The 22,453-nt window shown below is 37.4% G+C and overlaps 1 protein-coding gene across 1 annotated transcript in view; it reads right to left on the bottom strand.

Annotated features, from left to right (window-relative positions):
- The window catches only part of LOC115414223 (estrogen receptor beta), an 87,215-nt gene that overhangs the window by 12,687 nt on the left and 52,075 nt on the right, over positions 1-22,453 (bottom strand). Inside the window, 10 exon segments of the mRNA XM_075353458.1 lie at positions 1,447-1,459; positions 1,462-1,584; positions 10,039-10,157; positions 10,159-10,270; positions 10,273-10,404; positions 13,920-14,036; positions 16,940-17,101; positions 17,104-17,126; positions 20,662-20,971; positions 20,974-21,182. Coding sequence (XP_075209573.1) covers positions 1,447-1,459; positions 1,462-1,584; positions 10,039-10,157; positions 10,159-10,270; positions 10,273-10,404; positions 13,920-14,036; positions 16,940-17,101; positions 17,104-17,126; positions 20,662-20,971; positions 20,974-21,091 — 1,229 coding nt within the window. The 5' untranslated portion in view covers positions 21,092-21,182.

Genomic DNA, 22,453 nt, shown 5'->3' with positions numbered 1-22,453 from the left:
AAAAAAAAACTTGACTATGACATATAATAAATGTTGATAGTTGTCAGCTGGTATGTCCTATAAACTCATTTTCCATTCAAATCCAGTATTGTTATTTTTTTTTTTTTTTGTCAATTAGAATAGCAGAATTTCCGCATGCCCCGCTCAAATACAGGGAGGAGATGTGCCGTGAGGCAGCGCTGTGCTGTGCCTCCAGGAGAACTGTCTCCTCCCCTCATGAACTCTGCTGGTACCCGATGAAAATATTGCGTCGCTGTCCGTCTGTATATCGCAGTTAAAATGCTTTCAAACACTCTGATTATATGCTCTATCCTTCCATAATCTGCATAACGTATGGAATGTATTTCTGTATGTGTTTAGGCTCGCAGATTAATCATAAAACCGCAGTGAAAAAGTCACTAGGGGAGGCAAACAGTACCCCTGCCCCATTATAGATGGTGCCTGTGAGTCCACAGATTCATGCGCTTATAATCTTCTTCGTTCTTTTTTACACACTTTAATTCACCAGGATCGGCGCATGGATTTCATGTACAAATAAAGGTAAGACCATAAACTTTTTTTATTTTTAGTTTGAAATGGCTCTTTTGAAGATTTCCTGTTGAGTTCCTGCCAGTCTACCTATGCTGACTTGATGCAGAGCCCATATACCCAGGCCGTTCCTTTTGCTCACTCTCTCTATTCCAGTTTCTCAGGCCACCACATATTTGTAGATCTGGCTCTGAAACAGTCAGTGCCTCCCCAGCCATGAACCCCACTACACGTCACTGATATTAGTTATTATTGTTTTGTATCCCAGACCCCTGTTAGAAAAGAAACACCTGGATTCAACATGTCCACATACTTTTGTCCATTTGTGTATGAATTAGACAGTTATGAGACTAACGCATGAGATCATGTCAAATAAAACACTATTAACATGTATGAAAACGTGTCCAAAATGCTGATTTCACCATAATAAATACAGTAAATCCACTGTTGCATTAGTTATTTAAAACTCTTTAAAATCATATTTTAGTCATGTTTTTAGCTGTTGTTTTGACTGTTTCTTATTCTTGTTTTAACTTATTTATTTTTTTATCTTTTCTGCACTTTCCTTGTGTTTAATGTTTTATTCTGATATTTTCCTAGTATTAGTCTGTGATTTTTAGGTAATTTTATGTGTTCTATGCCTTTGTAAAGCACTTTGAACTGCCTTGTGTATGAACGGTGCTACACTAATAAATTTGCCTAAAGAGACACAATGACAGTCGTTCACTGTGTGACCTTTTTTTTCTTTTTTGTTTGACTTATTGTCTTCAATATTTTGGAGTGTTCTGTTTAAATTTGTAATTTTTTTTGCCTTTTGTTTACCTTTATATTTCATTCCTGCTTATGTTTGAAATAACTTATCATTTTCATCATCATTGAGGTTTTATTTGTGATTTTTGGGATGTTTCTGATCCTCACCTGTTGAGTTGAAGTCTGGAGAGAAGATGAGTTTTCCGGGATGATCCACCGACCTCCACATCAGCCCCAGCATCAGGATCTCCAACCAGCAGCACTTCAGCAGGTGGATCTGATCGGCCAAGCACAGCTCCACGAAACCTGAACAGAGGCAGCGCTGGGGTTAGACCAGGTACGAGGCTTTTGCACGACGCAAAAAATACAAAATACAACATCATTACAGGAGGTGGTAGGGTTTGGAAATATAGAGTCAGGTCCAGGAAGTCTAAGGATCAGAATCACTGACCTACATTTAAATATTTCAAATTATTATTTTCATTATTTTACAACAATATTTCCGAAAAGGGCCCGAGTGACGTTTCAGTTTGTTATGTCAACAAGTGGACTGTGTTTATGATGGATTCATCTTCGAAGTTGTTCACTGTAAGGGAAGGGATTCAGGTGTGTAAGGACCAAGGTTATTATCGTTAACGAAAACTAACGAAATGACGAAAACTAGAATTGGCAAAACATTTTTGTTAACTGAAATAAATAAAACTATAATTAAAAGAAAAAAACGATAACTTAAACTGTATTGTGTGCTTACAAAATTAACTAAAACGGATAAAAATTATGGATAAAATTCCCTTCATTTTTGTCTTTGTCAATGTCGGATTGATATGAAAGTGATTTATTTTGCTCTAGCAATTTTAGCTAGCAGCACCATACAATACTTCACGGTCCGTCACTTGTCGTCACTTGTGGTTTCCAGTCGTCTTCTGGTCCCCACTCTACCTGGAAACATGGAGACTAAAGTTGGAAGAAAGCAGCAGAGTCCTGTCTGGAATTTATTTGAATACGACGGAGAAGAAGAGAAAAGATACGACAAAACTAAATTAATACTAAACCAAGCATTTAGAAAAAAATGAAAACTAATAAAAACTAGCAAACCTGCTCTAAAACAAATTAAACTAAGTGAATTAGAGAAAAAAAGTCAAAACTACATAAAACTAAACTATCATGAAAAATCCAAAACTATTACAACCTGGGTAAGGATGGAAAGACTAAAGGATCACTGATAATTAGGATATGACTGGGGTTGGACACATATGAAAAAAGAGACAGATCTGTCTTGGCGGAGGTCTGTGCTCTCCGAGTGCTTCTAGTACACCATGTGATTGGACTATTAAAGATCACAGTTAACAAACCACATCTGTTAATATCTGTTTTCAAGCCACAAAGGCTGACAGAGATGAAATGGATTTGGTTTTAAATTAAAAATAAGCAGTAGTCTTGTTAAGTAGAATGCATTTGATGAACATTTGTATGTTGTTTGTCAGTTTATTCAGTAAATATTGCTGCTTGTGTTGAGATGCTGTATGTGGCTGTAGTTGAAGGAGAGCTGCAGAGTGGTGTTTGTTGGTTTCATGCTTTAGTTTCATTCATTCTCTACGTCTGATCTAAGTGATTTAGTTCATCTGTAAATTATTCATCGAAGTTGAAGTTTTGAAAATGAGTTTTTAAACTGAATAAAAACAATGAAACAAAAACACACAAAAAAACCAGCATCATGTTCATAAAAAACACTACAGTAAAACCTTCAAACTCATCCCATCTAAACTGTCAGATAGTTCTTACTGACCTGTCCCGTGTTTTTTTTTTTTTTTTTTAAGGTCTTTCTCAAAGCAGACAATGCAAACTTTTTTCATTTATGTATGACCAAAAAAAAAAAAAAAAAAAAAAAAAAAAAAAAAAAGAAAAAAAAAAACACTCGTGGAAAAAGGTCTTTTTACTCGTGCGTCTTTGTGATCCTGTCACATTAACGCCTCTCCTGAAGTTTCCTGCTGAGCTCAACACTGACAGAAAAGGACAAGAAAAGGGAACAGAGGGAAGTGTGTAAAAGAGGGAAAAGACAGAGACTGAAGAGCAACAGGGACTGTCACATTTCAGCCACAAATCCACAAATTCTACTGGTTGGAGCAGGAGGACATTTGTCGTATCTTATAGTAATGGAACAAGATAGAAACGTCATTTTAATACTTGATAATAAGAGCAAATTAACAAAAAATAAACTCAATGCTGTATTTGCTTCTACATTCAAACATTTTACATCTCAGGATAAAGAAATAAGGTAATAACAATGAGAGGAATTACAGCTTTCAGCTCTAAAATGTCACTTTAATCATTATTTTAATCACCAGTAGGGGTCAGTCTGGCATCCTGAACACACTGAGAGCGACTAAAACCACCAACAAATCAACACTGTGTATCCTCAGACTGTATCACTCACTGAATAAAGTTCAAACCAGTATCAAACACGGTAACAATAAACTAAAAGGTGGAAGAAATTTAGATAAACATAATGTGCCTGCACTTGAAAACCCTTGGCCTTCAGTCCACACTAAAGTTTTTGCATGTATGGACAGACAGACGGACAACAAACTAATGACAATACCCTGCAGCGAGGGCTGAGAGGAATGAAACCAAACTAGAAGATGGCTACACCCAACTAAAGGACGGTTAAACTAAAGCAGGGATGTCCTATCCTGGTCCTCGAGGGCCAGTATCCTACTGTTTTAGATGTTTCCCTCTTCCAACACACCTGACGGTCATTATCAGGCTTCTGCAGAGCTTGATGAAAGGCTTATCAATTAAATCAGGTGTGTTGGAAGAGGGATACATCTAAAATATGCAGGATACCAGCCCTCGAGGACCAGGATTGGACACCCCTGAACTAAAGTATAGTAAAAACCAAACTAAGAGATGGTTTAATACTGGTTTAGTAGTAGTATAGTAGTAGTACTAGTAGTAGTTTATTTCAAGCACATAGAATCATCAGATAACAAAGAATCATACAACATGGTCCAAAACACATAAATAAATAAAAAAATTTTGCGCTCCAAAAGGAGTGGGAAAGAAGTATAACTTACTGACTCCCATCCCCTTTTTACAAACTAAAAATCAAACTAGATCTGCTTCCTTTGCTTTAACACACATTTTCCTCTGTATATTTTTATAATAACACAAAACACCCATACAAACCATTCATATACACTTTTTTTAGTCACCTCACACACAATCAGATTTGCATAATCAACCGTTTTTAATATAAACTATAATATTATATGCACTTTAAATATTTACTCCAAATACAATGATCAATAAATATGATAGTATCTTCTTATCATGATAACCAATTAACTACAGGGTGGGGAAGCAAAATTACAATAACATTTAGTTGTGTTTTTCCTCAGCAGGCACTACGTCAATTGTTTTGAAACCAAACACATATTGATGTCATAATCATACCTAACACTATTATCCATACCTTTTCAGAAACTTTTGCCCATATGAGTAATCAGGAAAGCAAACGTCAAAGAGTGTGTGATTTGCTGAATGCACTCATCACACCAAAGGAGATTTCAAAAATAGTTGGGTGTCCATAAAGACTGTTTATAATGGAAAGAAGAGAATGACTATGAGCAAAACTATTACAAGAAAGTCTGGAAGATACTATTAAAGAAGAATGGGAGCAGTTGTCAACCCGAATATTTGAGGAACACTTGCACAAGTTTCAGGAAGCGTGTGAAGGCAGTTATTGAGAAAGAAGGAGGACACATAGAATAAAAACATTTTCTATTATGTCCATTTTCTTGTGGCAAATAAATTCTCATGACTTTCAATAAAGTAATTGGTCATACACTGTCTTTCAATCCCTGCCTCAAAATATTGTAAATTTGCTTCCCCACCCTGTATAATATCTTATTTTATAATGTTCCATATTTGTTATTATAGTGGATTTATACATCCTTTTAAATGCACAGATTGAAGAAGACATTTTGAAGTTTTGCTCCAGATTATTCCACAGATGTACCCCTCTAACAGATACACTGGCTTTTTATGTTTGTTCTACACTTAATTTTCTTGTAGATTTTCAGTTCCCCTTAAATTATAATTACTTTGCCTGGGCTCAAACATCTCCTGTAGACTGTGTGTGTGTTTAATCAGTAAAAAAGATGGTCAAACTCGACTAAAATGATTCTAATAGGGTGTAAAACCAAACTATTTAATGGTTAAAAACAAACTTAAAGATGATTCACTTGATTTAAGTATAGTAAAAAACAAACAAAGGGATGGTTTACAGACAAAAGCTTGGCTAAACCAGTATCAAAGACAGTAAAACTAAACTAAAAGACGGATAAAATAAAAATTGTTTCCACATATCTGTATCATGGTTTCATCAAGTTTTCTTCTTCAAACTAAAACTCAGACACATATTTTAACAGTTGCTCAAAGTGTTTTATAATCTTCATGTGGTGTGTCAGCTGATAGTTTACATTATAGCTTCGTTAGCTTAGCTCTGTTTAGCTTAGCGCTGTTAGCTTAGCTCAGAGTAAAACCACTAATCACCTGTTTTTCTGTTTGGTTTGTGTTGTCAGTAGCTGAACTAAAGATCTGTTTGAATCCAACAAATAAGGTCAGGACTGTTACAGTTTAGTCTGAACCGTGGATCAATAAACTGCAACTTAGCGACGATAAGAACATCCCATAATACTTTATACCTTCATAAGCCTCACAAATACATTAAACCATCAAACTCCATTCTTTATATTTACAGCTGAGTCCATTGGAAACAACTGCTATTTTATCACTTCTTTTTTTTTTTTTACCCTGATAGTTGTTTCTTTCCAGTCTCATCGTCAACTTGGCCTTGAATGACTCACTACTTCCTCTAGTGGTCACATAAATCCCCCATCCCGTCAATGGAAATAAATTCACCTCATATCTGTCCAATCAATACAGTGGCATCTTTGACAAGAATTTCACAGATCTTTATTGTAAACATTAATGATAATTTTAAGTCATTAGAACATTTTAAAGTATAACTCTACATGTAGCCTCTTCAAAATAATCCAGACTTGATTTCTGTGAATCTGTCCAAGACCAAGTTTAAACAAAGTCTTTCAAAACTATTAATAACTTCACATAATTTCATATTCTGGCAGTACAAGACTAATATAAATAATGTATAATATATATAATATAAACACTGTTGTATCAAAATGTAAAAAGATTCAAGAGCAAATATTTTGTCAATAATAGATGTGTTTCCAAAAATGGATTTTATGTGCATTCAGAATGTTTAATGAGAAAGTGTTATAGAAACAGCAAAATAAGAAAAAAAAACACCTGTATTTTTGCACTAATTTCAGGTGTTTTGTTTTCTTTTTATCAAATATCTGATGCACTTAATGAGAAACGGTTAAAACACAATACACTTCGTAATAAAATGTGGATTATTCTAGTTGATAGATTTGTCCGTAGCTCCTTCTCAGATTTACTTTTCCTCTGATTTTCACATCTCCTCGGTCCTCGTTGAAGGGTTTTTTTCAACTGTTTATTCTGACATTCACAAACTCTGCTCACATTTTCATGTCTCTATTAAAGGCGTCACAGAGGCTGATCTGAAAGAGGTAATTATTACAAATGACTTCACAAAAGGTGTACAGATTCACGAGTGTGGCTCATAGATGTTGGAATAATCTCCAGACTTCTCCTATCTGTGTTCAAAGTCCTCATCACTACATGAAAAACATCCTCCGAACTACAAAAAATTTACATGGAAATGAAAATGGCAAGTTTTGACAAAGACATGCATTTTAATTTTCTTTTTGCCATTTTCTTTTACAAAGACAGAGTCATTTTAATTCTATGACTTACCTGTACATGTACAAATATTACAGTGTTTTACAAAGACACGGTTACTGTATACCAGAGGTGTCAAACATACCAAACCGGAACAACAAAGGGTCTGAACCGCCACGGGATTAATTTATGAACATATTAACAATCGAATGTCATTTAGTTCAGGTTCCACATACAGACCAGTGGGATCTAAGGGGATCAGACCAGTAAAATAATAGTAAAATAACAGAGAAAATACAGAAAGAAAAGAAAAAAGAAAGAAAGACAGAAGGAAAGAAACAAAGACAGAAGAAAGAAAGAAAGAAGAAAGAAAGAAAGAAAGAAAGGAAGAAAGAAAGAAAGAAGAAGACAGAGGGAAAGAAAGACAGAAAAAGCAAGAAAAACAATGACAAAGAAAGACAGAAGGAAAGACAGAAAGAAAGAAAGACAAAGAAAGACAGAAAAAAGCAAGAAAGAGAAAAAAGCAAGAAAGACAGAAGACAGACAGACAAAGACATAAGGAAAGACGGAAAGAAAGCAAGCAAGAAATAAACACAGAAAGCAAGATAGAAAGAAAGACAAAGAAGACGGAAAAAAGCAAGAAATAAATACAGAAAGACAGAAGAGGGAAAATAGGGCCAATGGCCCTGTAGCTTACCGGCCAAATGAAAAGCTTTGGGAAATGTATCCAGATGCCATTTATTATCACCCAGTTGTGTGTATTTATTCTGTTACACAAATAGCCCATGTTTTGGTCATATGCCAATTACATCTGTCAAAATTCAAATTCCAACTTGATATCATTGAAACTTACTGATTTATTGGATCAATCCACTTCCTATCTGTTATAATGGGAACTTTTCAAAGTCGTACCAAATCCAGAATCAGATCTGGATTGAAATAATTTCAATACCTTGTGTTGACATCATCATACAGAAGCTGTATACCAAGTTTGAAGTCAACCACAACTGTAGTTTCAGAGAAAAAGACAATTGAAATTTTTGTACGGACGACAGACGACAACGCCAGACGCTGCACGATGACAACAGCTTACAGCCTGTCAGCCAGTAAGCTAAAAAAGAAAGACAGAAGGAAAGAAAAAGGAGGGAAAGAAAAAGAGGGAAAGAAAAAGACAGACAGACAGACAGACAGAAAGAAAGAAAGAAAGAATGCTGGAAATCTATTCTAATCAGCCTTGTCCCTAAGAATTCTGGGGAATCTGAGAAGTCCCATCCCCTACTAGGAACTTTTCAGGGAAAGTTTGGGGTCGAGGAAACTCTTTTTTTTCCAGTTAATTTTGGTGAAAATGCACCGAGGTTTTTCAAAATCCAGGTAAAGTTAGGATAAATATGCTCAATGGTTTTTAATTATTGCAAAAAATGTTCCAGATTGAATTTCTATAAATAACAGTAAATCGCAAACAAGTAAAACAATGCAAAAAAAGAAATTTAAGTTGTTTCAAGTGTTATTTTGAGCCTTAAATAATCAGAAGTTCCGTCTTTGAAACACTTCCACTGTGTTTCTGTAAATATTTCAGTATAAAATACACTATATGGACAAAGGTCTGGTGGTCTTCCTGCTAAGCCAACCATTACAGCAGGACATCTCCATCAGTACTGACTCCTTATCTCTGGCTCCTACCAGTGTAGTACGTAACTTGGGAGTCATGATTGATAATCAGTTGACCTTCACAGATCACGTTGCCTCTGTCACCTGATCATGCCGTTTCACTCTGTTCAACATAAGAAAGATCAGGCCATACCTAACCCAACAGGCCACCCAGCTCCTGGTGCAGACTATGGTTATCTTCCGCCCTGACTACTGCAATGCTTTTCTAACGGGCCTCCCAGCTTGTGTTGTCAGACCACTACAGATGGTCCAGAATGCAGCAGCGCGTCTGGTCTTCAATCAGCCTAAAAGGGCACATGTCACCCCCTTACTCATTGAGTTACACTGGCTACCCATAGCTGCCGCATCAAATTCAAATCTTTAATCCTAGCCTACAAAGTTCTCAGTGGGTCTGCTCCTCTACTTAGGTGCACTGATAAAAGCTTATGTCGCCCACGACCACTCCGCTCGTCTGGGGAACGTAGTCTGGTGGTCCCCAGACCTTGTACAAGACAATCCAGGCTCTTTTCATGGGTCGTTCCACGTTGGTGGAACGCTCTACCAAGTGCTACAAGAACAGAGTCATCCCTGCCTATCTTCAAGAAGCTCCTGAAGACCCAGCTCTTCTGAGAGCACCTCCTGTCCTAGCACTTTCAAACATTCCATTTTAAATATTCTAATAAGGTTTTTCCCATGGTACCCCCGGATTCTACCAGGATAATCTCTGGACCTGCTGCGGTGGTCCTGCCTCTTCCCTGCCATCATCACCACTCACTTATCCTCAACCGCCTCCATGTGTCTCCCCCTACTCCCCCTTCTCCCCCAGTCTATCTCTATCGCTCTCTCTTTTTCCCCTTCTCTACCTCTCTCTTTAACCCCAACTGGTCCTGTCAGTCGTCCATCCTCCAGGAGTCTGGGTCTGCTCCAGGTTTCTGCTGTTAAAGGGAAGTTTTTCCTCGCCACTGTCACCAGTCACAAGTGTTTGCTCCAGGAGGATTCTGTTGGGTTTCTGTAAACTGCCTTAGAGTCTGGTTTTGACCAACTCTATAATAAAATGTCAAGAGATAATTTTTTTGTGATCTGGCGCTATATAAATAAAATTTTGATTGATTGAGTGATTTAATTGGTTTTCCCCTGTAAGTCGCTTTGGAAAAAAGTGTCTGCCAAATGTGTAAACATAAACATAAACATAAAGTATGTGGATACGCTGAATTCAGGTGTGTCTTTTCTAACAGGGGTGCGTTCATGTGCAATTTTGAGTTCGTATCGTATTTCCCATAATTCCCACAGCAAGTGAAGGCAGCATTAGAGGTAAGTTCTGACCTGGGATTTTCTTGGCCCAGCTGATCATCAGGACCAGCTCCTTGTCGGCCAGGTTGGTGAGGGACATCATCATGCTGGTCTCGGTGAAGGGCTTCTTCAGGTCCTCCCTCAGGTAGATCGGGGGGCTCGGCCTCCATGATGCGGGAGATGAACTCCTCTGGGCTCATGGTGGGGAGGGGCCCGTGGTTGGCCTGGGGCAGCGGAGTGAGGGGGGTGAGCGGCGCCTCCAGGTGGAGATGCCTCTGGCCTCGAGAACCCAGCCCACCCCCACCCGGACCAGGCCCCGCCCTCCCGTGGGGTCTCGGGGGTGGAGTCCTCCACGGCGGTGGCGGGGGCCTCTGTAGCTGCAGCGCTCACGCCTCACACCTGCAATAAAGAGAAAAAAAAAAAACAGATTGTAAAGCAGGGGTCTCAAACTCAAACTCATTTTCCTTCAGGGGCCACATTCGATTTGATCTCCAGTGGGCCGGACCAGTAAAATAATAACAGAATAACCTATAAATAATGACAACTCCAAATGTTTGTCTTTGTTTTAGTGAAAAAAAACCCCATTAAATTATGAAAATACTTACTTTTATAAACTATCCAAACAAAAGAGATGTGAATAACCTGAAAAACTGAAATTTCTTAAGAAAAATAAGTGCAATTTTAACAATATTATGCCTCAACTTATCATTTCTACATGTGCATTATGGATCAGATCTACAAAGACAGTGTTGTTGGTCCATCAGTCTGGATGACGACCTTGACTTCAGTTCTGTGGGTCCTGGAGTGGCTTGTCAGCCCTATTTTTGCCCTGAAGTATCTGCCTCAAAGACACTGAACACTTACTAACAGGCAGCAAATTGTAAAAATTCTGCTTCATTTTTTTTAGGCATTTCAGGTTGTTCATATTTGTTTAGATTATTCACATTTAGTGTTGCAGCATAGTTTGTAAATGTCAGTATTTTTATAATTTAATGTTATTTTTTGCACTAAAACAAAGACAAGAAGAAAAGCACTCAGAGAGTGCAGACCTCTGCCAAGGCAGATCAGTGGGCCCCTGTGGCCCCCCACCCCCAATCACCACCAAAATTTAATCATTTCTTCCTTGTGCCAGTATCAACATTTCCTGAAAATTTCATGAAAATTCATCCATAACTTTTTGAGTTATCCTGCTAACAAAACAAACAAACAAACAAACCCACATGCACACAAAGCAAAGTGATCACAATACCTCCTGGCGGAGGTAAAAACTTGAAGTTATCATTATTTATAGGCATAGTGTTTTGTTTTGTTTTTTCACATCAAATCGAGAAGAAAATCTGGAGTCATTCTTATTTGTAGGTTATTCTGCTGTCATTATCTGACTGTAGATCATATTGGTCTGTACGTGGAACCTGAACTAAAATGAGTTCCACAGCCTTGACTGTGGAATTTTTGCACTTTGCAAATTCCTCCCAGGGGCCGCATTGGAACCTGTGGTGGGCTGCATTTGGCCTCCGGGACGCACATTTGAGACCCCTGCTGTAAAGGTCTGACAATGACAATGCATATTTATTCAATATTTATTCAAATATAAATGCACTATTTTTTTTTTACAGACTTTATAGATTTCTACTGTGTGGAGCAGAGATACCCACCTCTCTTGAATCTCTGTCCACAGTCCTACCCACATGTTGGTTCCAGTCATTCAGTGAACCAGCCCATTTTAATGAGCACAACTCCTCATCCAGGTACATGAAGGGATAATTAGTGGAATCACCTGCTTTAAAAGGCTCATATTTCTCTAAACCCACTTTTTTTAGACTGTGGTTCATTTCTTTGTGTATTTGGACCCTAATAGTTCATACAGTTTGAATTTGAACCCTCCAGCTGCTGCAAAACTATCTTCATATTTTTTGGGAAAAAATCCAGTGGATTTCTACAACCTGTTTGAATTTCTACTTTATTTGTTACGTTTTAAAACTAATTACATCACGGCATTTGCACATATCAGGTCCAGACTTCAGATGAATATTTCTCCATAACTGTTTGTCAGCAGCAGCGGTTGTAGTCCAGACTGAAAATATGTCCAAACCTGGAGCCCATTACCTCAAATGTTCAGTTGTTGGTTGAATGGGACAGAAAGCATGGTCAACAACCTGGAGGGGGCGGGGCCTGAAGTGGCTCATGTGCATTTAAAGGGCCAGCGCTCCAAACCACCTTTCTGGTGTCATTACTCAGAAATAGGGTTGAAGATGGACCTGTGGAGTTGAATGAATGAAGAATTCAGACCCAAGCAGAGCATTTACAGTTTATGGAGACCACAGGGAAGTGTGGGAAAATGAAGAATTCCATTTAAAAAAGCAAAATATCACTCCTTTACAGAGTGGGGAAGCAAAATTTACAATATTTTGAGGCAGGGATTGAAAGACAGTGTCTGACCAATTAGTTTATTGAAAGTCATGAGAATTATTTGCCACAAGAAAATGTACATAATAGAAAATGTTTTTATTCTATGTGTCCTCCTTCTTTCTCAATAACTGCCTTCACACGCTTCCTGAAACTTGCGCAAGTGTTCCTCAAAATTCGGGTGACAACTTCTCCCATTCTTCTTTAACAGTATCTTCCAGACTTTCTCGTAATAGTTTTGCTCATAGTCATCTTCTTTCCATTATAAACAGTCTTTATGGACACTCCAACTATTTTGAAATCTCCTTTGGTGTGACGAGTGCATTCAGCAAATCAGACACTCTTTGATGTTTGCTTTCCTGATTACTCATATGGGCAAAAGTTTCTGAAAAGGTATGGATAATAGTGTTAGGTGATGATGACATCAATATGTTTGGTTTCAAAACAACTGACGTAGTGCCTGCTGAGAAAAAACAACTAAATGTTCATTGTAAATTTTGCTTCCCCACCCTGTAAGTGAACAGGTAGAACCAATACATGGCAGGACTTTTACTCTATGAAGCTGAATTACCCACCGCTGCACTCTGGACCACATTGAAACACAAACATTATATCTGATTATTGTAAAAGAGGAAACAGAAGAAGTGATTTCTGAGCGACTGTTGAAACATGAGTCTAAGCAGAAATAATTCACTCTAAAGTAATGAAATCAGAATAATCCATATTTTCAGGTGATTAAACACTAATGAAAGCCTTAGTGTGAATATTCAACTGCATTTACTGTAGGTTATGAAGTAAATCTCACACAAGCATGACATTGTGGCCAGACATTCAAATATTAAAGAAGTGGCATTTTGGGTTTTTTTTAAATGGAATTCTTCATTTCCAACATTTCCCTGTGGTCTCCATAAACTGTAAATGCTGCTTGGGTCTGAAGTCTTCATTCATTCAGCTCCACTATTTCTGTCTAATGACACCAGACAGGTGGTTTGGAGCGCTGGCCCTTTAAATGCACATGAGCCACTTCAGGCCCCGCCCCCTCTTGTTTGTTGGCTGAAATCCTCCTTCTTTTCAAGCGTGGGTCAATGATATGTTGTCATTAAGACCGATGGAAAAGCTCAGGTCTTTGGGGACATGTTCAGTGAACAAAGTGCTTGGACTGTTTCTCACATACTTGGAGGAAGTTAAACTGGACTAAGGATTAAATCTGTATACCAGTGACTGTCCTCTACCTCTGCCCCTCTGGCTTTCTTTGAAGGAGGACTGGCTAGTTAGTTAATTAATTAGTTGTTACACCATCTGAGCCTTTATTTTTATGTTTTACATAACTGAAAACAGAAAAAAACAGAATGTGTATTGAGAAACAGTTCTAATTCTACTCACAGCTCCTTATGTTGATGCTAATGCTAATGCTAATGCTAGGTACTGTGTGTATTATGGGTAAAATACAGAGACTGAATTTCTTTAACCTTCATCTAAAACCACAGAGTAAATCACGGAGCTCGTACCACACTTCATCATGCCGACTTCGTAGCATTTGCGGAGGCGACAGGCCTGGCAGCTCTTCCGGCGGTTCTTATCGATGGTGCACTGGTTGGTGGCAGGACAGATGTAGTCATTGTGTCCTGACGAAGAATGAAAACAACCGTTAACACAGATTTATTATGAAGGGAAAGAGTGACGTATTAGCATCAACATGTACTGAGCTGCTGGTCTGGTCTGTGACTGGGATATGAACATATGAGACATCATTATTATTATATTTTATTATTATTATTATTATTGTTATTATTATTATTATTATTATTATTATTATTATTATTATTATTAACTGAACTAAAAAGGAAAAAACCAAATCTGACTAAACTGACCTAAATCTGACCAACTCAAATAAATACTGACCAAATTCAACTAAATACTGACCAAACTGAACTAAACACTGACCAAACTGACCTAAATACTGACCAAAGTCAACTAAATACTGACCAAACTGACGAAACCCAACTAAATAATGACCAAACTCAACTAAATACTGGCCAAACTGACCTAAATCCGACCAAACTCAACTAAATGACCAAACTGACCTAACTACCGACCAAACTCAAAAACTAAATACTGACCAACTAAAAAACAAATCGCAACTAAAAACTCACTATAATGACTAAACCCAACTAAATACTGACCAACACAAACTGACCTAAATCAAATACCAAGTCAATAAATACTGACCAAATTCACTAAATACTGACCAAACTGAACTAAAACCACCACAAGACCGAAACAATAAACACTGACCTAAATACTGACCAAGTCAACTAAATACTGACCAAACTGACCAAACCCAACTAAATAATGACCAAACTCAACTAAATACTGGCCAAACTGACCTAAATACTGACCAAACTAACTAAATACTGACCAAACTCAACTAAATACTGAAACTAAACCCTAAATACTGACCAAACTGACGAAACCCAACTAAATAATGACCAAACTCAACTAAATACTGGCCAAACTGACCTAAATACCGACCAAACTCAACTAAATACTGACCAAACTGACCTAAATACCAACCAAACTCAACTAAATACTGACCAAACTCAACTAAATAATGACTAAACCCAACTAAATACTGACCAAACTGACCTAAATACTGACCAAGTCAAATAAATACTGACCAAATTCAACTAAATACTGACCAAACTGAACTAAACACCGACCAAACTGACCTAAATACTGACCAAAGTCAACTAAATACTGACCAAACTGACCAAACCCAACTAAATAATGACCAAACTCAACTAAATACTGGCCAAACTGACCTAAAACTGACCAAACTAACTAAATACTGACCAAACTCAACTAAATAATGACTAAACCCAACTAAATACTGACCAAACTGACCTAAATACTGACCAAACTGACCTAAATACTAACCAAAATAACTAAATAATGACCAGACCCAACTAAATACTGACCAAACTGACCTTAATACTGACGAAGTCAAATAAATACTGACCAAACTCAACTAAATACTGACCAGATTGAGGTAAATCTGAACCAAACTCACCTAAATACTGATCAAACTCAACTAAATACTGACCAAACTGACCAAACCCAACTAAATAATGACCAAACTCAACTAAATACTGGCCAAGCTGACCTAAATACCGACCAAACTCAACTAAATATTGACCAAACTGACCAAATCCAACTAAATGATGACCAAACTCAACTAAATATTGACCAAACGGACCTAAATACTGACCAAACTCAACTAAATACTGACCAAACTGACCTAAATACTGACCAAACTGACCTAAATATGACCAAACTGACCTAAATACTGACCAAACTAACTAAATACTGACCAAACTCAACTAAATAATGACTAAACCCAACTAAATACTGACCAAACTGACCTAAATACTGATCAAACTGACTTAAATACTAACCAAACTTACCTAAATACTGACCAAACTCAACTAAATACTGACCAAACTGACCTAAATACTGACCAAACTGACCTAAATAATGACCAAACTGACCTAAATACTGACCAAACTAACTAAATACTGACCAAACTGACCTAAATACTAACCAAACTGACCTAAATACTAACCAAACTCAATACTGACCAAACTGACCTAAATACTGACCAAACTGACCTAAATAATGACCAAACTGACCTAAATACTGACCAAACTAACTAAATACTGACCAAACTGACCTAAATACTGACCAAACTGACCTAAATACTGACCAAACTGACTTAAATACTAACCAAACTAACTAAATACTGACCAAACTCAACTAATAATGACCAAACTGACCTAAATACTGACCAAACTAACTAAATAATGACCAAACCCAACTAAATAATGACCAAACTGACCTAAATACTGACCAAACTAACTAAATAATGACCAAACCCAACTAAATACTGACCAAACTGACCTAAATACTGACCAAACTGACCTAAACACTGACCGAACTTACCTAAATACTGACCAAACTCAACTAAATACAAACCAAACTGACCTAAACGCTGACCAAACTGACCTAAACACTGACCAAACTGACCTAAACACTCACCAAACTGACCTAAATACTGACCAAACTGACCTTAATACTGACCTAAACACTCACCAAACTGACCTAAATACTGACCAAACTGACCTTAATACTGACCTAAATACTGACCAAACTGACCTAAACACTGACCGAACTTACCTAAATACTGACCAAACTCAACTAAATACAAACCAAACTGACCTAAACACTGACCAAACTGACCTAAACCTGACCAAACTGACCTAAACACTCACCAAACTGACCAAACACCTACACCAAACTGACCTAAATACTGACCAAACTGACCTTAATACTGACCTAAAACTCACCAAACTGACCTAAATACTGACCAAACTGACCTAAACACTGACCAAACTGACCTAAACACTGACCAAACTGACCTAAACACTGACCAAACTGACCTAAATACTGACCAAACTCAGGTAAACCGTACCTTGGATGCTCCTCTTGAAGAACGCCTTGCAGCCTTCGCAGGACCAGACGCCGTAGTGATACCCGGAGGCGTAGTCGTGGCAGACGGCGCAGAAGTGCATGTCGGCTTTCTCCATCGCCGCCGCGTTCACTCCTTCCGCCTGCTCATCGATCTCTTCGCCAGCAGCTTGTTACAGCTGATGATGGAGCTGCGAGAAGAAGCAACAGCGCCTCAGCCACAGGGGCAACTTGACATTTACAAACGCAGCCCGTCATTATGAGTCCTCCAACCGGTTCCACGCCGACGACGAGAACATGACGCCGTTTATCATTCAAACATAATGACAGCAGAAGTCTGTGTCATTACATCCATCAACAGAAAGCAAATCAGCACTGAATACACACTTTAATCACACATATGGACAAAAGTATGTGGACACATTCAATTCAGGTGTTTGTTTTCTAACAGGGGTCTGATACAAAACAATAATGACTAATGTTATAATATAGTTTTATATTATGGGATAAATTTCATTGCATTGGTTAGTTTGGTTTAAACTCTTATCTTTATCTCCAAAATGCCTCAGAGATGGTTTTGACTTAATTTGTCTTAACATTGACTTTTTTAAATCCATGACTATGATTTTAAATGTTCTACCTCTAAATTTCTGAACTATTTTCCTGCTCTGACTGTAAATAATAATTTTCTACCACAACTAATCATCTACTTTCTTCAAATCTCACTGAGGAAGAAAAATCTACCATTAAACTTAACGGAAATGTTGATTTTTTTTTCTCATATCATTATGAACAGGACATCTTAAAGCTGTAGACATTATGTGTCCCAATATTTTGTCTATATAGTTTATAAACATAAAAATACTTTTGTCCATATAGTTTACATTCAAATGAAGGGATCTGGTGGAATTTAAAACACAAATATTATACAAAGCAAGAAATAAATGACTTCCAAGTAATATAGAGAAATTATTCACAGATAGAGGATAATAATAATATATAATAATAATAATATAATAATAATAATGATAGTATTTTTTTTAATCCATGACTATAATTTCAAATGTTTTTCCTCTAAATTTCTAAAATATTTTTCCTGCTCTGACTGTAAATATTAATTTTCTACCACAACTAACCATCTACTTTCTTCACATCTCACCCTGAAATTTCACTCAGTGTTTTTTATTTTATTTTTTCCTCCTATTTATGTCATTAAATCTTCATAAATGCTCCCAAATCTGAACATGGGTTAAGTATAATTGTTCTAATTGATATTACACTTAAAACTTGATTAATTGTGCATTCCTACTTCAATAAATCTCCTGTGACAGTGTTTTGAACTGGTTGATTTACACTATTGTGTTTTCTTAACATTATGGATTTTCAACTCTTCTGTAAGTATTACATCAACACATTCTTGCCAATATTGAGTCTAGTCACAATGTAATAAAATTGGTCCATAAATGAATGAACTCTGACAGTATTCGGGAACGCTGCAGAGTCCAATAAAAGTCCAGAAAATCCAGTTTTTCCAACATGGAAGAAAAACTGTTTTTCCTTCTCATAATAACAGCCTCTGTCATGAAGAAAAGAGTTTGTTCCTGTCACAAAAGTGGCTCAGATTGGTCATCTTTGGTTTGGAGAAGAAAGGTCAAAGGTTATTCCCTTCACAAACCAAAATACACTATATGGACAAAAGTATGTGGACACGTTGAATTCAGGTGTTTCTTTTCTAACAGGGGTCTGGGATACAAAATAATAATGACTAATGGCAGAATATAGTTGTATATTATGGGATAAATATCATTGCATTGGTTAGTTTGGTTTCAAATTATTATCTTTGTTTCCAAAATGCCTCCAAGATGGTTTTGACTTCGTTTTTCTCAACACTGTATTTTTGTTGTTTTTTATCCATGACTATGATTTTAAATGTTCTACCTCTAAAATTCTAAAATATTTTTCATGCTCTGGCTGTAAATAATAATTTTTCTTCCACAACTAACCGTCTACTTTCTTCACATCTCACTGAGGACAAAAAATTTACCATTAAAGTTTAAGGAAATATTGATGTTTATATGTCAGATCCTCATGAACCGGACATCTTACAGTTTTAGACATGATGTGTCCCAATATTTTTGTCCATAGAGTTTATAAACATCAATATTTCCTTAAACTTTAATGGGAGATTCACCTCAGCCAGATAAAGTCAATGTTACTAATTTTCTCTTATAATTTGAATCTGGAGTTGTATTAAAATGAGTTTTCCTGTTCTGACATCGTCTAAATGTAACTTCAGGACAGATTTTAAAACCCCGTTTCATGCTCTTATGCTCTCCCCAATACCTGCTTTTTTTCCTGGAGAAACAAATTACAGATTATTCTCACATCAGTTCCACAGTGACACTAAACTCAGCTCTTCTCTGTTCACTAGGGTTTTTGAGAAACAGAAAAGGCTGGTTTCTGCAGAATATTCAACTTAAAAATTATATTGTTGTAAGAGAAAGACAAAAACTGGGTGATTTTATAGAGAAACTTTTAAGACCAGACAAAACAGGACACGACGACATTGCATTGTGTTTTTTCATTGTGTTTTTGCGTTGTGAATTGTGTGGTGTTTGTTTTATGTTGCCTTATCTTTGTTGCGTTTTACATTGTTTTTCATTGTGTCTTTATGTTGTTTATTTCATTGTGTTTTTTCCTGTTTTTCATTGTTTTTTTTTGTTATTGCATTTTTGTGTTGTCTTTTTGCATTGTGGTTTTGCATTGTGTGTTTTTGTTGTTGCGTTGTGTTTTTTCATTGCCTTTTTGTTGTGGTTTTTTATTGTTGTTGCGCTGTGCTTTTGCATTATTTTTAAGTTGTGTCTTTTCGGCTTGTTTTGTATTGTGTTTTGTGTTTTGTCTTTGCGTTCTGTTTATCCGTTGCATTCTTGCATCATATTTTTACCTCCGCCAGGAGGTATTGTGAATGCTTTGCTTTGTGTGTTTGCGTCTTTGTTTGCGTGTTTTTTAGCAGGATAACTGAAAAAGTTATGGATGGATTTTCATGAAATTTTCATGAAATGTTGATACTGGCACAAGGAAGAAAGGATTAAATTTTAGTGGTGATCGGGGGGGCACAAATCTGTCTTGGCGGAGGTCTGCGCTCTCTGAGTGCTTTTCTTGTTTCGTCATGTTTTTGCATCGTGTTTTTGTGTTGTGTTTTTGCATTGTTTTTATGTGGTGGTTTTGCGTCGTGTTTTTGTGTTGTGTTATTTCATCGTGTTGTTTCGTTGTGTTTTGTGTCGTGTTTTTCCGTCATATTTTTCTATTGTGTTTTTTTGTCGTGTTTTTTCGTTGCATTTTTGCGTCTGGTTTTTTCGTTGTGTTTTGTGTCATGTTTTTTGTCGTATTTTCTGTTGTGTTTTCCATTGTGTTTTTTCATCATATTTTCCCGTATTTTTGTTGCGTTTTTACCTTCGCCAGGAGGTGTCATGATCACTTTGCTTTGTGTGCGTGTTTGTTTGTTTGTTTGTTAGCGAGATAACTCAAAAAGTTATGGACGGATTTTCAGGAAATTTTCAGGAAATGTTGATACTGGCAGAAGGAAGAAATGATTAAATTTTGGTGGTGATCGGGGGAGGGGGGGCAGATCTGTCTTGGCGGAGGTCTGCGCTCTCCAAGTGCTTTTCTTGTTCGGTTGTGTTTTTGCTTTGTTTGCGGTTCTGCCGTTCACCATCGTGAACTCACCTGCCCGGGTTGATGCCATGGGCTTTGGGCTCCATCCAGGGTCCGTGGGGGCTGGGTTCGTTGTAGATCAGTGGCGGGGGGCAGTGCAGCGTCAGGGCGGGGACGTTGGTGTGGCCGTGGGAGGACCAGAAGGGCGAGGGGCTGAGGGGCGGGCACAGTGACGAGGGGCTGTCACCGATGGGGGTCCGGCCGTAGCTCAGCATGGACGGGTTGTAGAAGGTCAGGGGGGCGTGTCCGTGGCTGTAGTCGTGGTTGCTGTCCGTGTAGGGGGCGGGGATGCAGATGGCCTGGCTGTCCAGGCCCAGGGGGGGCTGTACACAGGGGACAGGAGGTTCGGAGAGCAGGGCCGCTCCGAGGCTTTACCGGAGTCCGACTCCTGCAGAGGAAGGAGGGGCATGGGGTCGACGTTCAGCCCAGGAGAGGAGGCCATGGCGAGGAGATCCACCGGAAATGATGACGATGATGATGAAGGCGATGAAGGAGCCCGTCCTGTTTACTGCATGTTCTACTGGAGACAAAACCTGCAACAGAGGAAAGAAAGAAATTTAAAATTCAGTATTTACTGGAGAAGAATGGACCGAACAGTAAGTAAAGAATGGACTGGACAGTAAATAAATACATGCAAACTAATTAATACAGAGCATCGACTTTTACATTATTGTTTAAACTAGGGAGCTGGTAGCTTGTAGACTGGTGGGATAAAAATGACATTGACATATTTAGCTTTAAATGTTTTATTAAACTTTTTTCACTTTAACACCTGGAGGTCAGCCGTATGGCCCCCAGTGTCTATGTAAGGTCAGGGGTCAGGGGTCAGGCACTGGGGAACATAGGTGTAGTGTCTCGGAACAAAACAAACTTATAAAACCATGAACTGTCATAACATCTACATTTTTAACATTATCAAATACAAGCACTAGACAGTCCACAGTAGAGAACTTTGTTCTAACATCTGCTAAATGTCTTCTTCTAGAATTAGTATTTTTAAATATTTATCTCAGTAACTGGGTTTAAACAAAATTAACACAATTGTTTCTATTTAACAATGATGTACATACCTTACATTTCATATCTACTAAAACCATAACTACTAATAAGAACAAAACACCAACCATTTCCTTTTCCCCCCAAAAAGTCACATCAGATAGCATTAGCTACCATGGAACAAACGGCTAATGTCAGCTAGTGAGCTAAAAACAGCTAACATTAGCTTCAACTACAAACAGCTAACATTAGCTTCAAACTGACAATCGGCAATGTTAGATCAAGCTAAAAATAGCCAGCATTAGCTTCTAGCTTAAAACAGGTTAGCTGTCATTAGCCTAACCTTAAAGAATTAAAGCTGTTGAGAAAATTCATGGACGAAGCTTGAGTTTATTTAATTATTTTACGGAATCTTATGCTTCATTAGGATCATTTACGGGAGAAGAATAGGAAAAAAACAAAAAAACACCACTATTCACACACACACACACACACACACACACCCACAACACACACACCTAAAATCATTTGACACTTCTCCTTCACAAGTGAAATAAAATATGATGAAATATAATGAATTAATACATTGATTAGAAAATCTGAATTTAAATAGGTAACATTTTACGCAGAAATAAGATTTTTGCATATGAATAACAGATTGAATGTCCGGTACAGTTAACCTGACGCTATCAGCAGACGACTCACTAACCAAACATCTTAATATTGTTAAAATTCCACTTGTTTTCTTAAGACACTTCAGGTTGTTCATATTTGTTCAGGTTATTCACATTTTTTGTGAAAGGATAGT

The sequence above is a fragment of the Sphaeramia orbicularis genome, chromosome 22 (assembly GCF_902148855.1).
Source record: "Sphaeramia orbicularis chromosome 22, fSphaOr1.1, whole genome shotgun sequence".
NCBI lineage: Eukaryota > Metazoa > Chordata > Actinopteri > Kurtiformes > Apogonidae > Sphaeramia > Sphaeramia orbicularis.
The sequence above is the reverse complement of the archived record's forward strand: the minus strand, read 5'-3'. Positions and strand labels throughout refer to the sequence as shown.